This window comes from Salvia miltiorrhiza, chromosome 8 (genome assembly GCF_028751815.1).
Source record: "Salvia miltiorrhiza cultivar Shanhuang (shh) chromosome 8, IMPLAD_Smil_shh, whole genome shotgun sequence".
NCBI classification, from domain to species: Eukaryota; Viridiplantae; Streptophyta; class Magnoliopsida; order Lamiales; family Lamiaceae; genus Salvia; species Salvia miltiorrhiza.
The window spans coordinates 24,367,430-24,389,526 of NC_080394.1; the positions used below are offsets into that span (position 1 = coordinate 24,367,430).

General features: G+C 32.5%; 2 protein-coding genes and 1 long non-coding RNA gene across 6 annotated transcripts; 1 reads left to right on the forward strand and 2 right to left on the reverse strand.

Annotated features, from left to right (window-relative positions):
- Nucleotides 1–2,791: 2,791 nt before the first annotated feature.
- LOC130997160 (uncharacterized) lies at nt 2,792–6,454 on the reverse strand. The gene is made up of 3 exons (XR_009092990.1): nt 6,226–6,454; nt 3,965–4,060; nt 2,792–3,018 (listed from the first exon to the last, which is right to left on the reverse strand). It is a non-coding gene; the product is annotated as an uncharacterized LOC130997160 (long non-coding RNA).
- A 4,800-nt stretch (nt 6,455–11,254) lies between these two features.
- On the forward strand, nt 11,255–11,898 carry LOC130998226 (protein G1-like4). The gene is made up of 2 exons (XM_057923656.1): nt 11,255–11,290; nt 11,484–11,898. The coding sequence occupies exons 1-2, from the start codon at nt 11,255–11,257 to the stop codon at nt 11,880–11,882; spliced, it is 435 nt and encodes a 144-aa protein (XP_057779639.1). The 3' UTR covers nt 11,883–11,898.
- A 1,828-nt stretch (nt 11,899–13,726) lies between these two features.
- On the reverse strand, nt 13,727–16,242 carry LOC130997161 (WEB family protein At2g40480-like). Of its 4 annotated transcripts, none has more exons than XM_057922422.1 (3): nt 15,834–16,242; nt 14,737–14,966; nt 13,727–14,655 (listed from the first exon to the last, which is right to left on the reverse strand). In XM_057922422.1, exons 1-3 carry the CDS (start codon nt 15,969–15,971, stop codon nt 13,929–13,931), a joined length of 1,095 nt encoding a protein of 364 aa, XP_057778405.1. In that variant the 5' UTR covers nt 15,972–16,242; the 3' UTR covers nt 13,727–13,928. The 4 variants fall into 4 exon arrangements, with proteins under 4 accessions (XP_057778405.1, XP_057778404.1, XP_057778403.1 ...); XM_057922421.1 differs by having other exon boundaries at nt 14,737–14,969; XM_057922420.1 differs by having other exon boundaries at nt 13,727–14,966.
- Nucleotides 16,243–22,097: the final 5,855 nt, after the last annotated feature.

Below are 22,097 nucleotides of genomic sequence, written 5' to 3' on the forward strand. Positions count from 1 at the left end.
ACTTTGTTTAATGAAGAAGTTTTTTATTCTGTATGAAATCAAATGATAATATTCTTATATATGAGGATGTCGTGAGACGATGAACGTATTTGAGAAGCTGTAACAGGAATTTAAGCAATTTACTGTCAGGTTTGGCGTTGGCCTAAATTATTTTTCCTTAAGACATTATACCAATAATATATACAACTTGATACTTAAGTTCCCAGATAAACCATAACAAGAATTTTGATTGCTTCCCATTTCAGTAGTTACTTCCCTAGCCAAAATTTCTGAAGTCGAGAGTTTCTTAACAATATATAATCCAACTTTTAATATTGTTGAACATGTTATTTTATTAAGAAAATTCAAAATACATAAATATATAACATCTCACGAGACCCTTACCCATGTAATTTGAAATGCTTTATTTATCCTCTCTAGAGACAAAGAAAAGAAACCCCATTATGTTCAACTCTCTTAATGACATAATAAAAGGAAATCAAAAGTAAATGATATGGCTACTGTATTAGGATTCTAAAAGTTCTGATTTTTCGTAGATGAAATTTCATGTGCTTATTTTCATTGGTATTTCATTCTATGATATTTGAATTTAATTTGGGGATGTGTATGTGATCACTCATTCGATAGACTTAACCATTGCATTATTTCTTCTTTGTTAATATGTTAATATGTTGTCTTTTTATATTCTTATCTTAAGCATAGAAGACGTCAACATCAAATAAACATATTCATTTGAATGCCACAAATGGGAAACAAGAAACAAGCTTGAGGTGATCAGAATACTTCGATTGTGGTGGATTTAGAAGAACATAACAAGTCGGGAATGAATTAAAATGATTGTAGGTGATGAAATAGTAATTGTTAAAATACACTCCAATAACTTCTTACAATTCTTTCAGTATTGTTATTTTTTAGCACATGCCTTATCTATACAATCTATAAATAACTTTTTTTTTTATGTACAGAGCAATAAAATTCAAGCTACCATTTTTACATAATTAAAAAATAGGTTTATGCATCTACTAGAAAATAGCCAAATTTATGTCATTGAAAACTTTTAGGCTCATTCCTCAAAGAAAAAAAAAAACAACTCCAGGCTCTGGAAAATAATCTCAACTTTAAAAATGCCAAAATTAATCATCAATGGAGGATCAAGCATGGCCTTGCTACTAAAGTGTCAGAACTTAAGAAGTCCCCGGACATTGTGAAAGATGAATTTTAGTTTATTCCTGTTAAGGAAATACAATCACATAATAGCATGTTTATTTTGAGTAAAAATAATTTCACGAACTTTCAATCGAGCCTTCAATCAAATTAGTGCACAAGCCTTAAATAAATCGAGCTCAAATAACATACTCCCTATCGTCCTCAATATATGACTTCTTGATGATTTTCATTAATGTTGTTTTATATGACTTTTTAGATATATTTACCAAAATTAACCTTATTTATTAGCCTTAATAGGGGTGGGCTACCGTGATAGCACATCTTAAAATAAGAAATAAGAGCAATTTTTAATGTATGAATTTTATATAGATTACGTATGAATTCGTTGTATAAAGGTATGAATTGTGAAAAATAAATTTTTGCTACCTTTGGGATTCGAACTCAGGATCATAAATCCATCCAACAGGATTACGAATCGACCGTAGATCTTGATGATCTAAGGGCTGAAAATGATTCTTATTTTATATCTTAAGAAATGCTCTTATTTTGGCCCTTCCCTTGTTAATTGTCTCATGTTTACGGCTGGCTTCTTCTCATCCTATTCACACTTCTTTTTTTTTTCTCAATCAAACTTCTTTCTTTCCATTCATACTTCTTTTATTTTTTTCAATTAAATTTATCCGTAATTATTGTGAAAATTAACATTAAATTAGGTTAATACACGTAAAAAATGCAAAACACTTCAACAACTTATATTAAAAATAGAAAGGAGTATTAATTAAGATCAAGAGCACATTTTGAACATTCATAAAAAATTTCTAAGTTTTTAACGAATTTGAACTCGAATATCATGTATACGAACATTTAAAGAGCCGAACTCAAATTCAAATTCGACATTATGATATCACCCAAATTGAATTCGAATTAATTTTGAACCAAACTCAAGCTCGATTAACAAAATAGAAGCTCAGATCGAGATCGAACATCCAAATATTTAAACTAATCAAGCTCGAACCTATTAGTATTTGGCTTGACTCGAGCTCGAACTTGTTAGTATTTGACTTGACTCGACTCCTCTAGAATCCTATTGAAAACTAAGAAACACGTCGCATATTAGCAACAAAATTATAAAATTGTAACGTAAGCTACAAACAATCACATGTTGACAAGTCCTGGAAACATGAAGTTGTAACACGAATGAGCTGATCGACATCAAATTGCGAGAAAAGTAATACTACAATATTTTCTTTGTAAATCAAATTTAAAGGTTTTGAACTTGAACTTTTAATCATAGGCATTAATTAATGCAACGAGGCACCCCATAATGATTCGTTTAAATTTGACAGCATTAATCGTCAACTAATTAATTGACAATCGAAACACAAATTGATCTGTGCATGAATATTCTTCAAATAGATAAACGAAACTGATCCCAGTCGATTTCTTGAAGAATCAAATTTTAATGTTGAACATACAGGTAGCTCAAAGATCATCACATTGATCTAACAAGAGTAAAATAAAACTTAGGAGAATTAAATCGATGATCCACAGCAGTAAAAATTCATCCAAATGAAATTGCACACCGACGTCGACGTCTCACCATCTTTTCGGTATATGCACATAATGAGCATGAAACTAGCTCTTTCGAAAATTTCCCAATGGAAAATAAATCATTGTAACTATATTTAATTACAAATATCACTCATAAATTATAATAATGATAACATAATATTAGCCAAAATGACTTGCCTCCGGTTATATGATATCCATAATGCTGGGCTCCGCCGTTGCAATGATTATAATTATTCACCAACCACTATACCCACATATAATCTTCAATGCCCTCGTAACCTGTCTCCAAACACCAAAAAAATATTAAGTAAACCGAGATTTATTTATAGATATATATGGACTTTTTTTCAATCAAATTATAGATTTTTTATTTTCATATATATATATCTATATATATATATATATTGAGGTGGGCTAGAAAAATAAAAAATAATGACGAATTCGCAATAATAAAAATTAATATTTAAAAAAAAAGAAAGAAACAATTAAGAAATTAATATATGTTAATAGAAAAAATGAAAAAAAAAAGATTTATTCAAAAAAAGGAGAAAGGAAAGAAAATTTTCTTAAATTTTACTAATATTTAAATAAATATACCTTTTACATTTGAAATTCAATATTTACATAATATATATCAAATTAAAGCTCTTGTCATTATCTTTAATTTGATGATATCGAATATTCTATAATTAGACAAATTTCATAATTTTAGAAAAGAAATAAAATAGAAAAATAAGAAATCAATGAAAAAGTAAATAAAAATATATAATTTACAAATAAATTTTAATTTTATTATAATCACAAATTTGCTACTCAATTTTTAAATTAATTTAAAATTAATTTCAATATGAGATGACACGAGTTTTAAGAAATCATGTAAAGTGTAGTGTGATGGGCCCACATTGATTGTGATGTATAGTGGAAGAATTATTACTATAAATGGACTATGCATGTTTTTATGGGACGAACGAAAAATGAAAATTGTATATGTTTTTATGGGACAAAGAGAGCATATATTATAAATTATACATGATTTGATAAATTTATAAAAATATTTCAAATTACTTTGAATTAAATAATTTTATATTTTATCAATTTATCATATTCCTCATAATAAACGCTTAGTTAAGCTATTTTGCCTATATCCTCGTAGATTTCAAGAATCGAGTGTAAATATGCTATGATGGAGTATGTACCATTTTCTACACAAAAATAATACTACTACCTCTTTCGAGATGTGCTTCCTCGACTCAAATCCGTCTTGTCAATCCCAATTACTTCATCTTCTTCTTGGTGCATCTTAGAAAATTCTTTCGTAAAACTTTACAAAAATAAATAAATAATGTCATAGTAAGCCAATCCCTACCAGATCAAACCAACAGTTATCTACGTGCCATTCCAAAATTTCAGTTAATTACTCCATCCATTCACGAAAATAGTCTTAAGAGAAGACGACGAGAATTTTAGGAAAAAATAGTTGTTTATTTAGTGAGTAAAAAAATATTCCACAAATCTTTTTTTAAAAAAAGTACAGAGAATTACTGAGAGAAAGGACCCCATAAATTAAAAAGGGTAAATATCATGAAAACCCCTGAACTATATTCACTTTATCAAAAATACCCTGAAACTTTTGAAATGTTCTCTAAACCCTCAAACTATCAGGTTTTTATCAAATATATCCTGCATCTATTTTTCGATTACCAGAAACGTGACGTGGCTCGTCGGATGCCACAATGTAATTTATATTCTATTTTTTTAAAATGACACAGAAAAAACGACTTCGTTTCGTACCATATTCTATCGTGTCTATCCATAATTATAGGTGATTAGCGTGAATTTCAAACATGATAGTAGTGAATTTTAAATTTCAGAGTGATTTTTTTAAATTATATGGTACGAAACGACGTCGTTTTTGCCATTGCATTTAAAAAAAATAGAATATAAATTTCATTGTGGCATCCGGCGAGCCACATCACGGTTTTTGTAATCGAAAAATAGATGCTGGATATATTTGATAAAAACCTGATAGTTTAAGGATTTAGATAACATTTTGAAAGTCTCATGGTATTTTTGATAAAGCGATATACTTCAGGGGTTTTCATGATATTTACCCAATTAAAAATTGTGGGTCATGAATGACAAAAAAAAGTTTGAATATATTTTTATAGACCGAAGAAAATGACAAACTAAGACCTTTCATGGATGAAGAAAGTATAAAAGACCGATTATACTAGTAATATAAAATGTGGTGGATACATACAATTTAAATTTTCTACATTGGTCCCATTCATTATTCTTGATTGAAATTGAAGGATTTAATAACATACGGCCAAAACACACACACACACACATATACATATACACAGTATAGGGATTTGATAGAACCCTTCTTAGAGAATATATAAATTCAATTATGAACTACACATTTTACACCCGTGAATACATAAAAAGATAACATGTGGTAAATAAGGACATTTTAGAGCAAAAGACAAAAGAGGGGTATTATTGTTTCGTAAAAATTGGGGGCGCAACTGCTCCCTAAACGAAGGGCCGCGGTTGTGCACCATGGGCATGACTGCGCCTTCACTAGACGTGCACAAGTTTTTTTTTTTTTTTTGCTATTTTAATATTCATAATATTGAACAAAAATATGTATTTTGTTAAACACAAATATATTACTTTGATGTTATTATCATTTTGGCGCGAACAACCCCTGATACTAGCCTTATGTGATTAAAAAAATATGCAAATTGCTAAACATAACATGTATATAGTTAAACATAAATATACATATATTGTAACACAAATATGCATATAAAATTAATTGCTTCAACACGACCAGCCAACGCGAGCACGCCATGGAACGCAAAGGTGCCACTAGCAAGACCGTGATCGCGCTCTCACGGCCCCGGCCCCTGACGTATGATATTTGTGGGAAAATAATACCCCTCCACATTTTATTATGTGTCCACGTAAACATAACGCGTGATTTAAATTTATAATTTAAATTTATATTTATATTATTATACATATAAACAAAGCCCCCCCCCCCCCCCCCCTATATATTAATTAATTACATACCCAAAAAAAGACCAAAATTAACAACACACGACCAATCGCATCCAGAAAAAACGAACCAAGTTCATGAATTTGATGAAGAAACTACTAAAAATCAGCACCACTCCCCTCTTATCAAACCAAAGAAACCAAATATTTAACTAATTAGCAGAAGATATGAAATAAAGCGAAAATGATGAAGGCTGACAATAAAATAGAAACAAGAAAGAAAACATGAAACTTAAAATGGCAATATTATTAATTGATTTCTTCCATTTTTCCTGTACTGAACAAATTGCAGCATATCATTCACATAATTTGGAGCAGAAATTAAATCTTTCCGGCAATATAGACGACGTTTCAACACGCGATAACGTTATTTTTGTATGCATATGTAATTTACAGACGTAAAAAGCGGCAGAAATTAACCATTGAGAGGCGGCGCTGCGGGTGGCGTGAGCCACCGCCCGTGGATGCATCATCGAAGTTGAACCACTCTCTGCTGCTAAGCTCAACCAGAATATTCATTTTATAGATTAAAAAGCTCTATTTAGTAGTAGTGTTTGTTAACGTGCGCCTTAGTATGTATAGGCACGCTCCTTCCTTTTTACAAATTGCGTTTTAATAATCTATTATCGGTACCCCGTAATTAGGAACGTCACTGCATCCAAAATTTATACATTAATTAAAATAGATCGATAATTTAAAAGGTTTAAGATTATTGATGCATAAATATATTAATTTATTGATCGGTGATTTTAACACGAATCATATTTTTGACCCAATTAGAACGACATTGGATCAATTCACTCTTAAATTTAAATGAATTAACTGTGAAATTAATTATATAAATTAAATCCAAATAAAATTTTAAAATTTCCATCTTTTAAATGACTTTATCAGCAAATAGAACGAAATTGATCTTAATTTCGACATCATAGCTTGATATCTGTTCAATTTGAACAGATAAATAATTATTTATTAAAATAAATTATAACTTTGAGATAATGTATCCATGATGTTGTTTTTAATAAACATTCGAATTCAAATTAAAGTTACGGTAATTAATAAATTGATATATTTTTTTATACTTATTTTTTAAAATTCGTATTAAAGATTAGAATTGATCTACAATTAAAGAATTTATACTCTAATAACTAAATAATAATAGTAATACGTGGAGAACACCGCAGACAGGCGCATTTTAGTAAGGAGGCTAGAATAAGGTGGTGAATGAGTAGCAATTATTAAAACGGATAGCTTTCAAATTTTTTGGTAAAGTAGCAGTGTCGTCCTCTACATAATGGACACGTTAAAGTCGTGTTAATAATTTCGTGACACGCGTCTCTCTCTCTCTCTCGTCCCGTAAAACACTTTCCAACACTTGACCTCAACCACCCCTCAGTGGAGGAGGAATTCCACCGGAGGTGAAGGGTATTTTGATAATTCTGCTTGACCTGAAGCAAAAGGTATGATGCGCGCATGTAATGTAATAGTGGGGAAATATGTTGCTTAATTTAGCCAATATAGCTAAAATAGCAGGAATCGACCCATCATCTATATATTATATAAAAGAGCAGTTTAACGACTATTTTTTTTGCCATAATTTAAAATTATAGTAGTTATTTTTTAAATTTTAGTTATTAAAGTATATTTTCACTAACTTTTGCTATATATGCGGTGGAGAGGTTTTATTTCCAATTCGAACTTCTTTTCTTCTTTTCTTTTATCTTCTACTTTTTTTTCTTTCTTTTTTAAAATCATATAATATGATTAATGATAAAATATTCAATATGCATATTAAACTAAAGATCATAAGATTAACTGTAATTTATTATAGCTTTAATTTGATATATAATAAATATAAAATAGATTTAAGATAATAAAGATATTAGAATTTAAAGTTTTAAACTAAATTGTTTTCTCTCTCCTCTCTCTTATTTTACTTCTTTTTCTTTGATGATCTATTTTCATTTGATTTATTATATTTGTTTTCGTTATATCCTTCACTTATTTCCTTTTCATTTAGATACTATTTTATTTTAATATTTTCTTTTATTTTTCGGTTTTATCGTCTTTTTTTTGTGCATAGCATGTTTAAGTATGATTTCATAGATATATTGTAATTTTTTTTGTTACGATTTCATATAAATTTTATACCTTTTAAAATTTCAAAATCATAAAAAATAAATTTAAAATGAATAAGTTATGATAATTTAAAATTTTAAAATAATTTTTTTATCCTTCCTCTCTACTCTCTTTAATGTTTTTTTTCTAATCTTCTTTCCTTAATGACATGCGTACTTTTTGTCTTCTATATATATATATATATTTTTTCGATATATGTATTTATTTTTATTTTTGTATTTTTAAAGGGAAAATAAATAGATATCACATTTTGCGTTTTACATATTTTTTTATATTAAAATGGTTTAGAATGTAACATAGGTGAATGAAAATATATTTGGTTCATTATATAACTCTTTTTTAAATTATTTTTTTTGTATTAATTTTAATATAACTTTTTTGATTAATAATTAGTTATTTATATTAAAAATATAATTTCAAATATGAATTTTTATTTATGTTTGTGCATGAAAATATTTTTTTTATTTATTATGACGTGTAATACTCGATAATAATAATAATAATAATAATAATAATAATAATAATAATAATAATAATAATAATAATAATAATAATAATAATAATAATAATAAGTGATGCTAATTTTATCAAATAATTTTTAATTGTTTGATAACTATAATTATCATTGCACTTTATATAAGGTTGAAAATTTAATGTTTTCAAATTTGAGTTTTGTGATTAATTGATGTTGATTATTTTATTTTATTTTATTTTTGAAACATATTTAGTATTTATTTATATTTTAATTTTATTTAATATTTATATTTATTTATTTAAACGTATCGTTTAATTTCGATGTTCGTCGTGCATGGTACGGGCAGACATACTAGTTTAACATAAAAAGAAGGAATGATGATTTCCATTTCTTTACAAACAATGTCTTTACATTGGAAATAAGTTGGTTTTGCCGTGCATCTTGCACCCTCTTTCGCATCAATCTAGAATTAAGAATTTTTATCCGACTGTGTTGATCTAATGATAAGGGGTTAATGTTTAAAATTTAAAATTTTGAATTTGAATTATATGTCACGCAAGTTTTAATTTTTTTTATTTAATTATATAATTTATACAAAAAAAACATTACAAATTTCTTATGACGAGTATAAGCCGGTTTATGGATGCGTTCTTATTTGGTGAGGGATTTTGATTGAGCATGGATGTGTTCTCATTTGGGGAGGGACTTTGATAGTACATATATAGTAATAGGGTGTTTGGATAAACTTATTTCAAAAAGATTATAAACTCCAATAATTCATAAGAATATTTTTATTTGAGAGATTGTTTGGGGGCTTTATAGAAGTGGTCCTTATTTTAGAGCCCCTCGTCCATAGTAGGGAACTTTATAATCAGACTCTATAAAATTTCTTTACATTTTCTCCAAATTAAATATATTTCAAAATTAAAATAAATATAGAATTTTAAGATCGAAAATTTCATTAAAATTAATTTCAACAAGCAAAAGACAAGGAATCATGTCAAGGTTTGAAAAAACGTGCTATAATTGAGTGTTTCAAGAGGCAGAAAGTTCAAAGTGGAACAATCTCTGCAATAGATGAATTAAATGTTATATGGTTGTATTTGCAGATGATGAAACCTTCGATATTTTGATTTGGTGAAAACTTAATCAACATAGGTTCCGGTGCTTTTCCATCTTGCTAGTGATGTATTAGTTGTCCCCATTTCTACCATAGCCTCAGAATATGTTTTTAGTACCGAAGGAAGAGTGCTCAATGCTTTTAGGAGTTCTTTTAACTCCTACAATTGTTGAGTCACTTATATGCACTCAAAATTGGTTGAGGAGGTCAAAATAGACAATCACCATAGAAGAGGATTTAGAAGACATAATGAAGCATGAAGAAGGTCAAATTTTAAAGCTTTTTTCAATTTTATCAGAATATATATACATATATATCGTTCCATTACCTTTCCCATTTTTCCTTCAACACAACGCAAACAAGAGCTAGTAGTTCCATTTGGGACACATCACTAGACTCATTGGCTAATATAGCAAAATAGTTATCACTTAGCTCATCCATAATTCGCTTAGTTATTTATTTAGCACAACAATTGATAATATCTTTTTGAATAATTGGAAATATCAATTGACAATTGCTGGGAGCATTTTCAAAAGTGACCTTTGAAACAACTCCATTCTATTATGCGTCTTTAACCATTTCAAAAGTTCAACAAAATTTAACCTTTTAATGGATTCTTCATTTTCTCTATGCCAACGAAACATCATCTCTTGTCCTAATAGAAAACACAAACAAGGAATTGAAGCTTTCAAGCAAACTTCTACTCTTTTTGAATCACATTAGTGGCATTATCAAAAGAAATAAGAATTGATTTTTTTTTTCCCATCTCTTAAGGTTACATATTTCTCATAAGCAAGGTTGTGAGCTATTTTAACACCACCAACATGTTTAAGAAATCTTTCCGATTTATTCCACGACTTAAATCCTCAATTAACAAATGCATCTCTCCCCATATTAATCTTAACTTCATTCTTGAACAATGCGATATCTTTCTCAATACTATATTCAAGCCAATCTCATTTTTCAAACCAAGAAGCACTAAATCGACGCAAATCTCCATAATTTTTTGGAGGAAAATCATGAGTTTTTGGTTGGCAAGGCTTTTTAAGAATATATGCTCTTCTAACTGCATCTCGTTCATTTGGAGGATAATCCATTATCCTTATTCTTTTTTTCAGGTCATGAGGAAGAAGTTCAATATCATAAACTCAATTCTTTATCCTCTAATTAGTACTATTTGAACCACCCAAATTTACAGAATTTTCTTGAGTTTGAAGTGACTCATTTGTAGGAGACTCACTCTCTTGAATTTTCATTTTCTTGAATATTAATTGTCGAAGAACGAGTTATTTTTTTTATAATAATATTGTGTATATAATTAAGATTTTATTGAAAGAAAGGAAAAAACGAACCTAAAATCCCTTGAGAGCACAGGGAAGCAAACTAAGGGCCGAGCCTCAATAAAACTAACGAGTTATTTTATTATTCCTTTTGAATCTTTTGATTTAGGTGTTTCGCTTGCCATTCCTGTATCCAATACACAAATATAAGAATTCTATAAGAAAACTAAAATTTTCACAAACATAAACAAGTTCACATATCAAGTAGGCAAAAATATAATTGACAAATGATTTCGTCATTTAATCAAATATATTATATGAAATATATAATACCCTAATTTAAACAAAAGAATTATATAATAATACCTTATAATTGGTTGAAAGAATCAGATTCTAAGCGAAAATGTCGAGGACACGATGAATTTAAAAGGGTTAATGGCATGTAAATTACTAAACTATGACCAAATTCTGGTTTAAATACCGAAATTCAATGTGTATCATGAAAATTCCTATACTATTAATTTGATCTGATTTAGGTACTCCGCAAATTTTCCGGCGAAAAATTGATGACATGGACAACTGAAAATCTTACGTGGATAAGCCGGAACAATAGTTAAACACAGTCGTTTTACTTAGTTAAAAAACGATGTCGTTTTGTTAATAGTCTGGTCCAGCCCTAGTGAGCTACTGCAACTCGAGCAGCCCTACATCGGAGACGAGCTCCGTCAGCCAGAAGGCGGTGGCGGGTGCGCCACCTTCGTCCCTGAGCCGGTACGAGTCGCAGAAATGGCGCGACTGGAACATGTCCGGGCGGTATCTGAAGAACCACAAGCCGCTGCTGGTGCTGAGCCATTGTAGCGGGGCCCACATCCTTGAATTCCTCCGCTACCTCGACCAGTTCGGCAAGACCAAGGTCCACACCGCCGGCTGCCCCTTCTTCGGCCATCCTCACCCCCTTCCCCCCCCGCCCTGCCCCTGCCTTCTCCGCCAGGCCTGGGGAAGCCTCGATGCACTCGTCGGCCTCCTACGCGCCGCCTTCGAGGAGAACGACGGCAGGCCGTAGACCAATCCCTTCGGCGCACGCGGTATCGCCTATGAGAAGAAAAAGCGGAAGAAGCCCCCAAAGCAGCAGATGCAGGCGCCGGATTCGAGGTCAGGGACTCACAGCCCTCCTCTCCTTACTCAAAGAATCGAATTGAGCCCTAGATTCGATACCTCCATTAAAGCTGTCGCCTTGTGATTTTTGGCAAGGTCGGTGCTCGGGCAGTCGAGTCTCTCAAATCTCCAACCCCAGTCGGTGCCCTTTTCTCCCTCAAAATCGCAGCAGCCGCCATCCTCTTCTCAATTCAGCGACGTCAAAGCCCAAGGCCGATGTCGTTCTCCTTATATTGTGGTGTGTATCGAATTAAAGAAGCAGATCTACTGGTGGTGGCGTTGTGGTGTTCTGTGTGTCGTGAGTGTGTCGTTGTGTGTGCGTGTTCTGTTGAGTCGGAGATGGGGGTCAGAGGGAGATCCGGCAGGGGCCGACGGCCAGCGTCGGCTACTGCCGCCGGATGAGAAGGGAGAGAGGGGGTGTTGTGTGTTAGTGTGTGTAATGTTGAAGAAGAAAGGGGATCTAGTCACAACACTAATTTGCCAGCGCAACATTAATTTACCTGCATTTGGTGTGCTGGGATCCAGTCGGATGCCACATGGATGCCAATATCGTTCCAGCCCAACATTAAATAGATCTGTGTGCAAAATATCAAAAATACCCTTGCCGGAGTACTTAAATCAGATCAAATTAATAGTGTAGGAATTTCCATGATACACATTGAATTGCGGTATTTAAACCAGAATTTGGTCATAGTTTAGTAATTTACATGCCATTAACCCAATTTAAAACCAATAAAATCTTTTTCTTACCTCTAAAACTCTCATACAATTTCACACTATTCTTTTAAGATGTTGTGTAGTGCGTCCAGTGGTGACTTTGTCTCAAAAACTCAACCATTTCTCTAAAATTTAGTTTATGTGATTTTTTTATTTTATTTGTTAACTTATTTCAACCGCCATTTTTTTACTTTAACTTGGGCCCAAAACCCAAACAAAATATATTCATATAAGAAGGGCCTACTCTCACAGTTCGATTGAGGGTACAAAAATAAATTAAATAGTATTTAAATACATATATTAAAAAAAATAAAAATTTCAGGTTACAACTATACCCCACCGCCTCACTTTGGATCGACCATTGTTGACGAGAATCAAACATAAGGCTTATAGTGTAATGATTGATGCACTTGTATCAAAGATCCGTAGGCTTCTTAAATAGCTTAAGAAACTCATTCCATTTAATAACAAGACAGATGTGAGACAAACTCCTTTTATTTTAATACAAGCAAATTTTGAACACATGCGTTACCCCAAAAAGCTAACGAGTCCTTGAAGCTTTGATAAAAGGAGAGCTGCAGTTACAACTATCACACAACAACGAGGATTGAGGATAGCAATTATATAAGCTTATCCAGACAGCATCGACGCCACGATAGGGATACTACGGGCAGAGAGCTTCGGCTCAGTCTCGTCTCCTTCTCCAAAATGCACAGCAACGCCAACGGCCTCTCTGGCGGCTCTACACACTAGCTGCACCGAGAATAACTAAATGGGAACAAGCATGACATGAAGCTTCTTATTCGATCCAAGAATTAAATGGACATTGGTTCACACAAAAATAAACACCAATTTTTGTCTTCTTTTTCTCACGCTATGAGCAACGCTTCTCTCTAGCAGCGCATCTCCACCACCTAAAGAAGAAATAAGGAATCAAAGAAGACCTGAGGTCCTGCTTTCGAGTCCTACGTCGCGCATTCTTTAAATTTTATTATTTATTTACGTAATTTATCAAAAAAAATAAAAGAATCAAAGTAGACAAAAGGTAAGGAGTGGACCTTTTTCATTTGGGCCGAGGTCAATGTTGGGTCAACACAATCCCAACAGGTCCATTATTTAAAATGGCCAATGTTGGGCCAACACAATCCCAATAATTGGTAAAAATAGAAAAAAGGGAGGAGTATCATCTCCAATACACAATACAAACAATTTTATATAACACAATAGTAGTAAGATGCTAAGAGGCTGGTGACTTTTTCTTGCTTTGCTTGGTGGGAATGGGCACTTGAATAAACCCAAATTTCTTCCTCTGCATGAAGTATTGCTTCTGCACATTCCCTTCTCCTGCAGTTTTATTGGGATGCAGAATGAGCCTGCTCTGCTCCCTCAGCATCTGGCTCAACGACACATGCTGCTTCTCCGACTGATTCTCCACCACCACGTCGTCTCGCACAATCACCTTCCTGCTACTACTCAGCACGTCCCCGATCGAAGCAGGCTTCTGCGAGTTCCTGAACTTGAACTTGGCGAAGCTATCCTCCACCACCACGTTGTTCTCATCCTCGAACTTCTCGAGCACCGGGACCTCCAGGTGATGAGAAGGTGTGTCGATGAATTTGGTGGTGCAGAGCTGATCGGCCTGCTTGGCCTTTTGAGACAGAGCCTTGTATTCCTCGAAGGAGAGCGTGATCCCATCTCCTTGATTGGCATTGGTTCGAGCGAGGGCGATGGCCTCGACGGCCTTAGCCGCCTCCTCCATCTTCTTGGCCGCGTTGAGCCTCATCTCGGCCATCCGGATGCAGTCCTTGGTGCGCTCTATCTCGGCCATCGCCTCCATCACCTCGTACCTCGACGCCTCCGTCATCTTCTTGTACTGCTCTGCCTCGAAGCCTATGCTTTGCTTGCTCGACGACACGGTTAGAGAGACGTGATGGTGGGTCTCTTGCAGCTGCATCTTGCTTGCCCTGTGAAGCAAAATTTTATCTTTTCTTAGATTCTTGTTGAGGGACTCAACGGAGGCTTGAATTGCAGCGAGATCAACCGACGTTTTGCTAAGGTTGAGCTTCGCCTGGTTGAGCTCGCTGAACATGAGGCCAGGCGACGGCCACGCGACGTCGAGCTCGGGGATGAGATTGAGTTTCAGGCCTTGGACGAAGCTCTTTGCTGCTTCCAGCTCTTTCAACACGTTCAGTGTTTGCTGCTCTTTCATTATCAGATCCCTCTCCAGTCGTACTGCCTCTTCCTCTATCTTCTCCACATCGAACGCCTCATTCTTCTGCTGCAACAATTAATCATCACAACTATTGCATCCATCAAAACTTATATTGCGAATACAACACTTCACATCACGACTCCATCTATGATGCCATGAATTCCGAAAAGGAAAACACACCATCTTTGTGGACGGACGAAAATGATAATATAAACACACGATCTCATCTTTGTGGACAGAGGGAATACTTGGCGCAGTGCTAAAATTGTTAACATTTATTAAGTTATTCGGTATGGGATGTGACATGCACTGCGAATAATACTTTGATAGGAAACCATCAACTTAGTGCTCCAAAACAAACTTTATTTCTCCATTTAACCCAGCTCCCCATCATCTGAATTTGGAACACAGCACTCCATAGTGATAAATCTAGCAGCACTGTCACTGCAGGCCCACTAACATGGGCCGCAACAAGTGTATCTACTCAAAATAAGCTTCTTTTTTTTCGTTAGTTGGTGTAATAATAACTTCTTTTTGGAAAAAAAAATAATTTCTTTTTCGAGTCAATTTCCATGCATAGCTGAAAATTAAAACATGTTGCTTAAGTTCTTCACTAATTGCAATCGTCGTCAAGCTTCTATGATGGAAAAGTAGTAATTCGTTTCTTGGTGGCGCAGCAAAAATGCCAATAAAAACTCCAAATATATACTTTGTAAATATGAAAAATCAACAAGTTTGTCTTTCCCAATCATCCAAGATGATAAACATCCTGTCCCATTTTAGTCCAGCTACATAAACTAACTCGATCTATTTCTTACCCAAATGCTCACATTAATTTCAAGTATTACGATTATAGCGCAAGGAACAAGAAGAGACAGAGTTGCATAAGATTATAAAGATTAGAAAAGGTAAGAAAGAAAAAGAACCAACATTGGGTAAGTGATGAGGAATCCAAGGGCCGCTGCCGCCGAAGTGGTCGACAGCCTCCTTGACCGACTCGAACGGCGGCGAAGTGTCGATTTCCACCCGGGGATCGATTACCTTTTTGGTGTCGGCGGATTCCGCCATATGCTTTTATTGAGAGTGATGAACTTGGAATTCAGAGAAATGGAATATTGTTGGTTAATGCAGCAACAATAGCTATAGTCTATATATGGAGAAAGTGGCGATAATTGGGATTGGAATAGATGAGCATATGCATATTGCAATTGCAATGATGGAGGGTAAAACAAAGGACCATTTAAGATAAAGGGAAGGAAAATTCTAAATTTCACTTTCCATATTATAGTACATTAGTGAAAGGCTGAAGACAGCCGCGTGGTGGATTAAAGTGAATCAAAATTATAAAGAGAAACTCAGGACCATTTGCTTTATAGAGAGAGAGAGAAAGTGCGGTACCTTCGGATAGTACACGAGGGATCTTCTGTCTCATTTTTAGTATCTTATACCGTGTCAATTTTTCTTTATATATCTATTTTAATTATTTTATAAATAAATTTCTTAAATTTTAGTTTAATTTTGAAATAATTACCTAAGATTCACTAATTCAATTAGTATTTATAATTATTGTTGAATCTTTGTTTTTCAATTTTTAAATTAATAATTGATTAATTAATCCAAACGGAGTATAAATCTTTTAATTAAGTTTTAATTTTTAATGGTAAATTATAATTTATTGTATAATAATATTTTTAGTTTTAATAAATTATTTTAAAATAGTAAAATTAGTAGTGAGACACAAAAGACTATGGAACATAAGATCTCATTCGCAGATAGTATGGGTGCAATTTTAATTTCTCTCCCTTCCAAGTGCGTGCTCACGTGTAGTATATGATTAGAAGACATAAGTCGCTCTAGGAAAAGATGAACAACTGAAATAAACGACCCATAATTAGTATGGGGTTATTTCATGACCGGATCAATTCTTAATTAATGCTACTAAATAATACTCCTAGTGATTAATATTCAAAAGTAATATATTTGGTTATGAATGTGAATCAGTCGCTTTGAATCGATTTGTGATGGTCGGAATTCGGTCTTGATTAGTGTAAGTACTCAAAACTCAAAAAATTTGTGCTTGGATGTTTTTTACTTTGTTGCAAACGGTAATTCATCCATCATTCACATGGAGTTATGGTGATATAGTTATTAGTCTGGAGGCACCTTCATGGAGCAGTAGATGTTACAAAAATTCATCAACATTTATATAAGCATATATATATCATCAACATTGAATAATAATAGTAGTATAAAATTAATACAAAACGATGGGGTGTTACAAAAATTCAATATAAAATGTTTCCCCCAAATAAACTGACACATTAGTGTATTGGATTTTTTGTACACAAAAAATAATGCACGCAACACATTCCCTTACCGTCAAATACATGCTAAATATTAGGGGTGGTCAAATAGTTTCAATTATTCGGGTATACGTGTACCAAAATCGTACCTATTAGCTATTCGAGAAGCCGATAACCTCATTTAACTATTTCGATACAGATATCAATTTTATACCCTATGGGTGCATTCACTTTGATGGATGAGAAAATGAGGGATAACAAAAATTTATGCTTTAATTGTCTCCTTTCTTTTTCACATTTTATACAAAAGAAAAGTTCACAATTTTTCTTTCCTTATTTTCACTTCAAGGAGGGATAAGGCTCAACTCTTCGATCGCCGAGACGTTTGTGAATCTGCAGCTCACAACTTTCTCTCCTGTCTGAAAATTGAACTTTGTTAAAATGCAGTTGATATAAAAATTATACAATTTGTTTACGTTCAATAGAATTGCATGCCTTAACCCACCACTAAAAATACAGGGCAAGTAGGGCACTCGTTCTCTCGACACCCTCCACCTCAGCCCCTCCAACTCTCTAATCGCCCTTTCCCTCTATACCAAATCATTGTCGAAAGAACTGACAGAATTTGAAGAACATGGAGAAGAACTTTGCAATGTCTTCAGAAAGCAATTGAACGAAGCATGACTTCAGAAAACTGTCGAAGAACACGGCAAAGATGGAACAACTGCTAGGGTTGGAAGATTAAAGTTTGTCGATTTTTTTTAGAAGAGGAGGGTTTGTCGCGCGAATGAATTGTGGGAGAAGAAGTTGGTCGAATGAATTGTGGGCGGGAGAAGAAACTGAAAGTTTTAATTAAGCCCAATTGCTTTTATTTATGTTAGAAATTGTGGTTTTTGACTTAACATAATTATGTTGCAGTTGAATTGGCAAGAGTTTTTTCTTATAACTCAAAGGTCCTAGGTTCAACCCTTCCCAAACTCCGCATCTTTAGTTTTTTTCTTTCTTTATTAAGATTTCCAGATTTTTAATTAAATTTCGAATATAAAAATTTATAATAATGTTTACTTTTAATCCTTGAAATGATAATTTAAAATTATTTTATTTTTAATAATTAAAATTAACTATAGTTTATTTATATACAAATTTGAAAATAATTTTTTATACTTTTATTTTTAGATAAACATGTATTTGTTTAAAATATATATATATATATATATATATATATATATATATATATATATATATATAGGGGAGGACTAAAATAAAAACACTTCTTAAAATATAAAATATAAACAATTTTCAGCCCTTAGATCATCAAGATCTACGGTTGATTCGTAACCTTGTTGGATGAATTCGTGGTCCTGGGTTCGAATCCCAAAGGTAGCAAAAATTTATTTTTCACAATTCGTAACCATGTTGGATGAATTCGTAACCCTGTTGGATAAAATTCGTACATTAAAAAACGTTTATATTTATATTTTAATAAGTGTTTTCACTGTAGCCCTCCCCTATATATATATATATATATATATATATATATATATATATATATTATGGCTTTAAAAAAATTATACAAAATTGGAAAAAATGAAAAAAAAAATAATTCTCATAACCGTTAATTAAATTTCTAATCTGAAAATTAATAATAATTTTTACTTTTAATCCATTAAAATGATAATTTAAAATAATTTTTTCTTATTTTTAATGTTTAGATAAACAAGTTTTTGATTAAGAAAATATATATATTATGGTTTTCAAAAAATAAATTGAAAAAAAAAATGATTCACAGACATAACATGTCCTCGTAACGGACGAAATAACCGTTGTTAAAAACAGTCATATATAACGGTTTTTCTAACGCTTACATTGTCATTATAAAACACTCGCTCATAGATAACGTTTCGCATAACGGTTCAGGCTTAGCGTTATGTATCCATGTTTTTACATAACAATTTCCGTAACGGTAGAAATAACCTTTATAATAGACACACATATATAACGCTTTTCATAACGGTTTCGGAGTAGCGTTATCTTTGTGACTAAACATACATAATAGTACATAGATAACGGTTTTTTTGAAAACCGTTATCTATCATAGATAACGGTTTTTCGAAAACCGTTATCTATGCAGTGTTATGCATGTGTGTTTTTGGCGTAGTGTAAGTGATTTAACTGTTGAATAATTTTTAAAATATGTAATTTCAAAAAATTCTCAAATTTGAAAGAACCCATCTATATAAACAATAAAAATAGAATTTAATTAATTAAAGGTCAAATATTTCAAAAAAATTCATAAATTTTGAAAGAACTCGTCTATATAAACAATAAGAATAGAATTTAATTAATTAAAGGTTACCATTTTTTTTTTACATTAGACATAAACGAGCAACAAGAAAAGAAAACAGATATGAAAATATGCATGTGCTATAGGTTTGAATTGTAAATATGCATGTACACATAATTTTGTATACGTGAAAAGAAAACAGATATGAAAATATGCATGTACACATAATTTTGTCAAGAAATCTGAAAATTAAAAATCTAATATAACAATTAAATAAATATTTTGAATCGTAATTCTAAAATTAAAATTATAGAACAAATAGTAATTCATAAGGATGAAGAATTCTAGTGGCCCTACTGCTTAGATATGTAATTCTAATATAACAGTGCTCTCTTATGGAGTAATGTATAAATAAAATATTAATCATAAACTAATATATGCATGGTTGTTATATAAGTGAATGTAATTAAAATATTTTAAAATTTAGGATACTCGCAGAGTAGACGTGCACACCATATATATCCTTATAAAACAAGTTTTCTAAAACAAACAAAATAAAACAAAACAAGAACATGTTTGTCTATTGCTCGATTAGGTCACACTAGATTCAAGTATATTAGCAGAAATGTTAATTATGTTGCTTATTTTATTAATTACCCATTTTATTTAGGTGTTTGGTAACCCTCATATGTGGATTGAGCTACCAAATTTTGTGATTGGTCTTCTTTTTTTGGAGTGTACATGCTCGTTAAATTAATAATAATGGATCCTTTCTTTAAAAAAAAAAAAAAACAAGAACATGTTTGCTTTCTTAGGAAGATAAATCAACTGTCACATTCGTTTCAATAGATAGACGACAAGAGCCAGTTGACGTAACAATACTAATATACGAAAGCCATTTACGGCTGGAAATTACTTCATCCGTCCCATGAAGCATGACACACTTCTTTTCGGCACGAGAATTAAAAAATTGGTATTTTGTGTGTTAAGTGTGGTAGGTGAAAAAGTGAAAATGTGAATAAAAGGTAATTTTTTTTGTCATTTTCAGAAACATGTCATGTTTTGTGGGACAGATCAAAAATAAAACTGTGTCATGCTTCGTGGGACGAAGGGAGTAAATTATTCAACTCATCAATCCACAAATCGTACTAAGAAGTCCTCAGTAGATTTCTAAGGCAACAAATTAATTTAGTAGTCTTTCAAGATTCGATCCAAAGAGGGGCTTGTTGAGGGCCCTGTGCAATTGCTTTTGTTGTGTGGTGGGTGTGCAGTTTGTTCATGCCCAAAAGAGGCATAATGACCTCGCTAAACCAACTTGTTGATTTTGACTAAAGTTACAAAAGCACACAATAAAGGAACCATTTCACATTTCACTTTATAATTACATTATTAGCGACACAATCAATGGAATTTAACCTTTTTCCGCAATTGCAGGAAATATTGTGAAACGTAGGCATTGTAGTGCGCAATTTTTTACCCTTTGTAAGTAATGTTCTATATTTATTTTTATTGTAATGGTACCATTTGTATATGGCATCGAATTGTTCCTCGAAGGAAATGAAATTGACAAACTCGAATTGATATTCTATTTGCAGTGTGTGACAATAAATTGAAGGAAAGTCAGTTGCAGCGGGAATTAGTTTTAGCATAGTTGAAGGAGCTATGGATGCAGAGACTGTAGTTGAGCTTAAGCTGAAGCTGGAGTTTTCAGCCCAGGTGAAAGGTCAGTTGAGCTGATACCAGACTAATGTATCAACTGATGCCGGGCTGATGTATCAGTTGGACGGATGTATCAGCTGGTATGCTGAGCTGACTGACGGGTTTGCTGATACTGAAGCAAGCGCGGCAATTATTTTAAGTCCTATAAATAGTGATAGTCGTGACACACAATAATATATGAAAATATACATTATACATAGAGCGCATATCTTTGAGAAGAGAAAGAAGATGGTTAGAGATAGAGAGATAGAGAATTGCAGATCTCTGCGACTGAGAGCATTTTCTTGCTCAATCTTATAATTGTAATTTATTATCATTGATAGTGAATTTTTTTTAGTGACATACCGTGGTCGTAAATCATTATGATCGAACCACGTAAAATTCTTGGTGTTATTTTCTTCTTATTTTCTTTATTTCTTTGTTGCGTCATTACCGAATTCAAATCTCAACAATTGGCGCCATTTGTGGGAAACGATTCACGACAACGACGACAGAAAAGTTCGAGACAAGAAGTTCCCCGAAACGAATAATTTTGGCATGTGGAGAATCAAGATGACAAGGATTAACCGATGCCCTAAAAATTGATGAACCGTTGAAGGAATGTGAGGATAAATCGAGAGGGCAGAAAAGATGGAAAATGTGCAACAATGAGATTATCATTCGTCTTGGAGACAAAGTGTTGTGTGAGATAGCGAAAGAAAAGATTGTGGCGGCTGTTTGGGCAAAGCTGGAATCCCTATGCATGTCGAAGTCCTTCGCAAATCAACTGGACATAAAGCAGAAATCCTATGCCAAAAGATTATAGGATAAAAGCATAGAGGATCAGCTTGAAGACTTTAACAAATCTCTTGATGATCTTGAAGACATCTATGTCACAAATCAAAGATG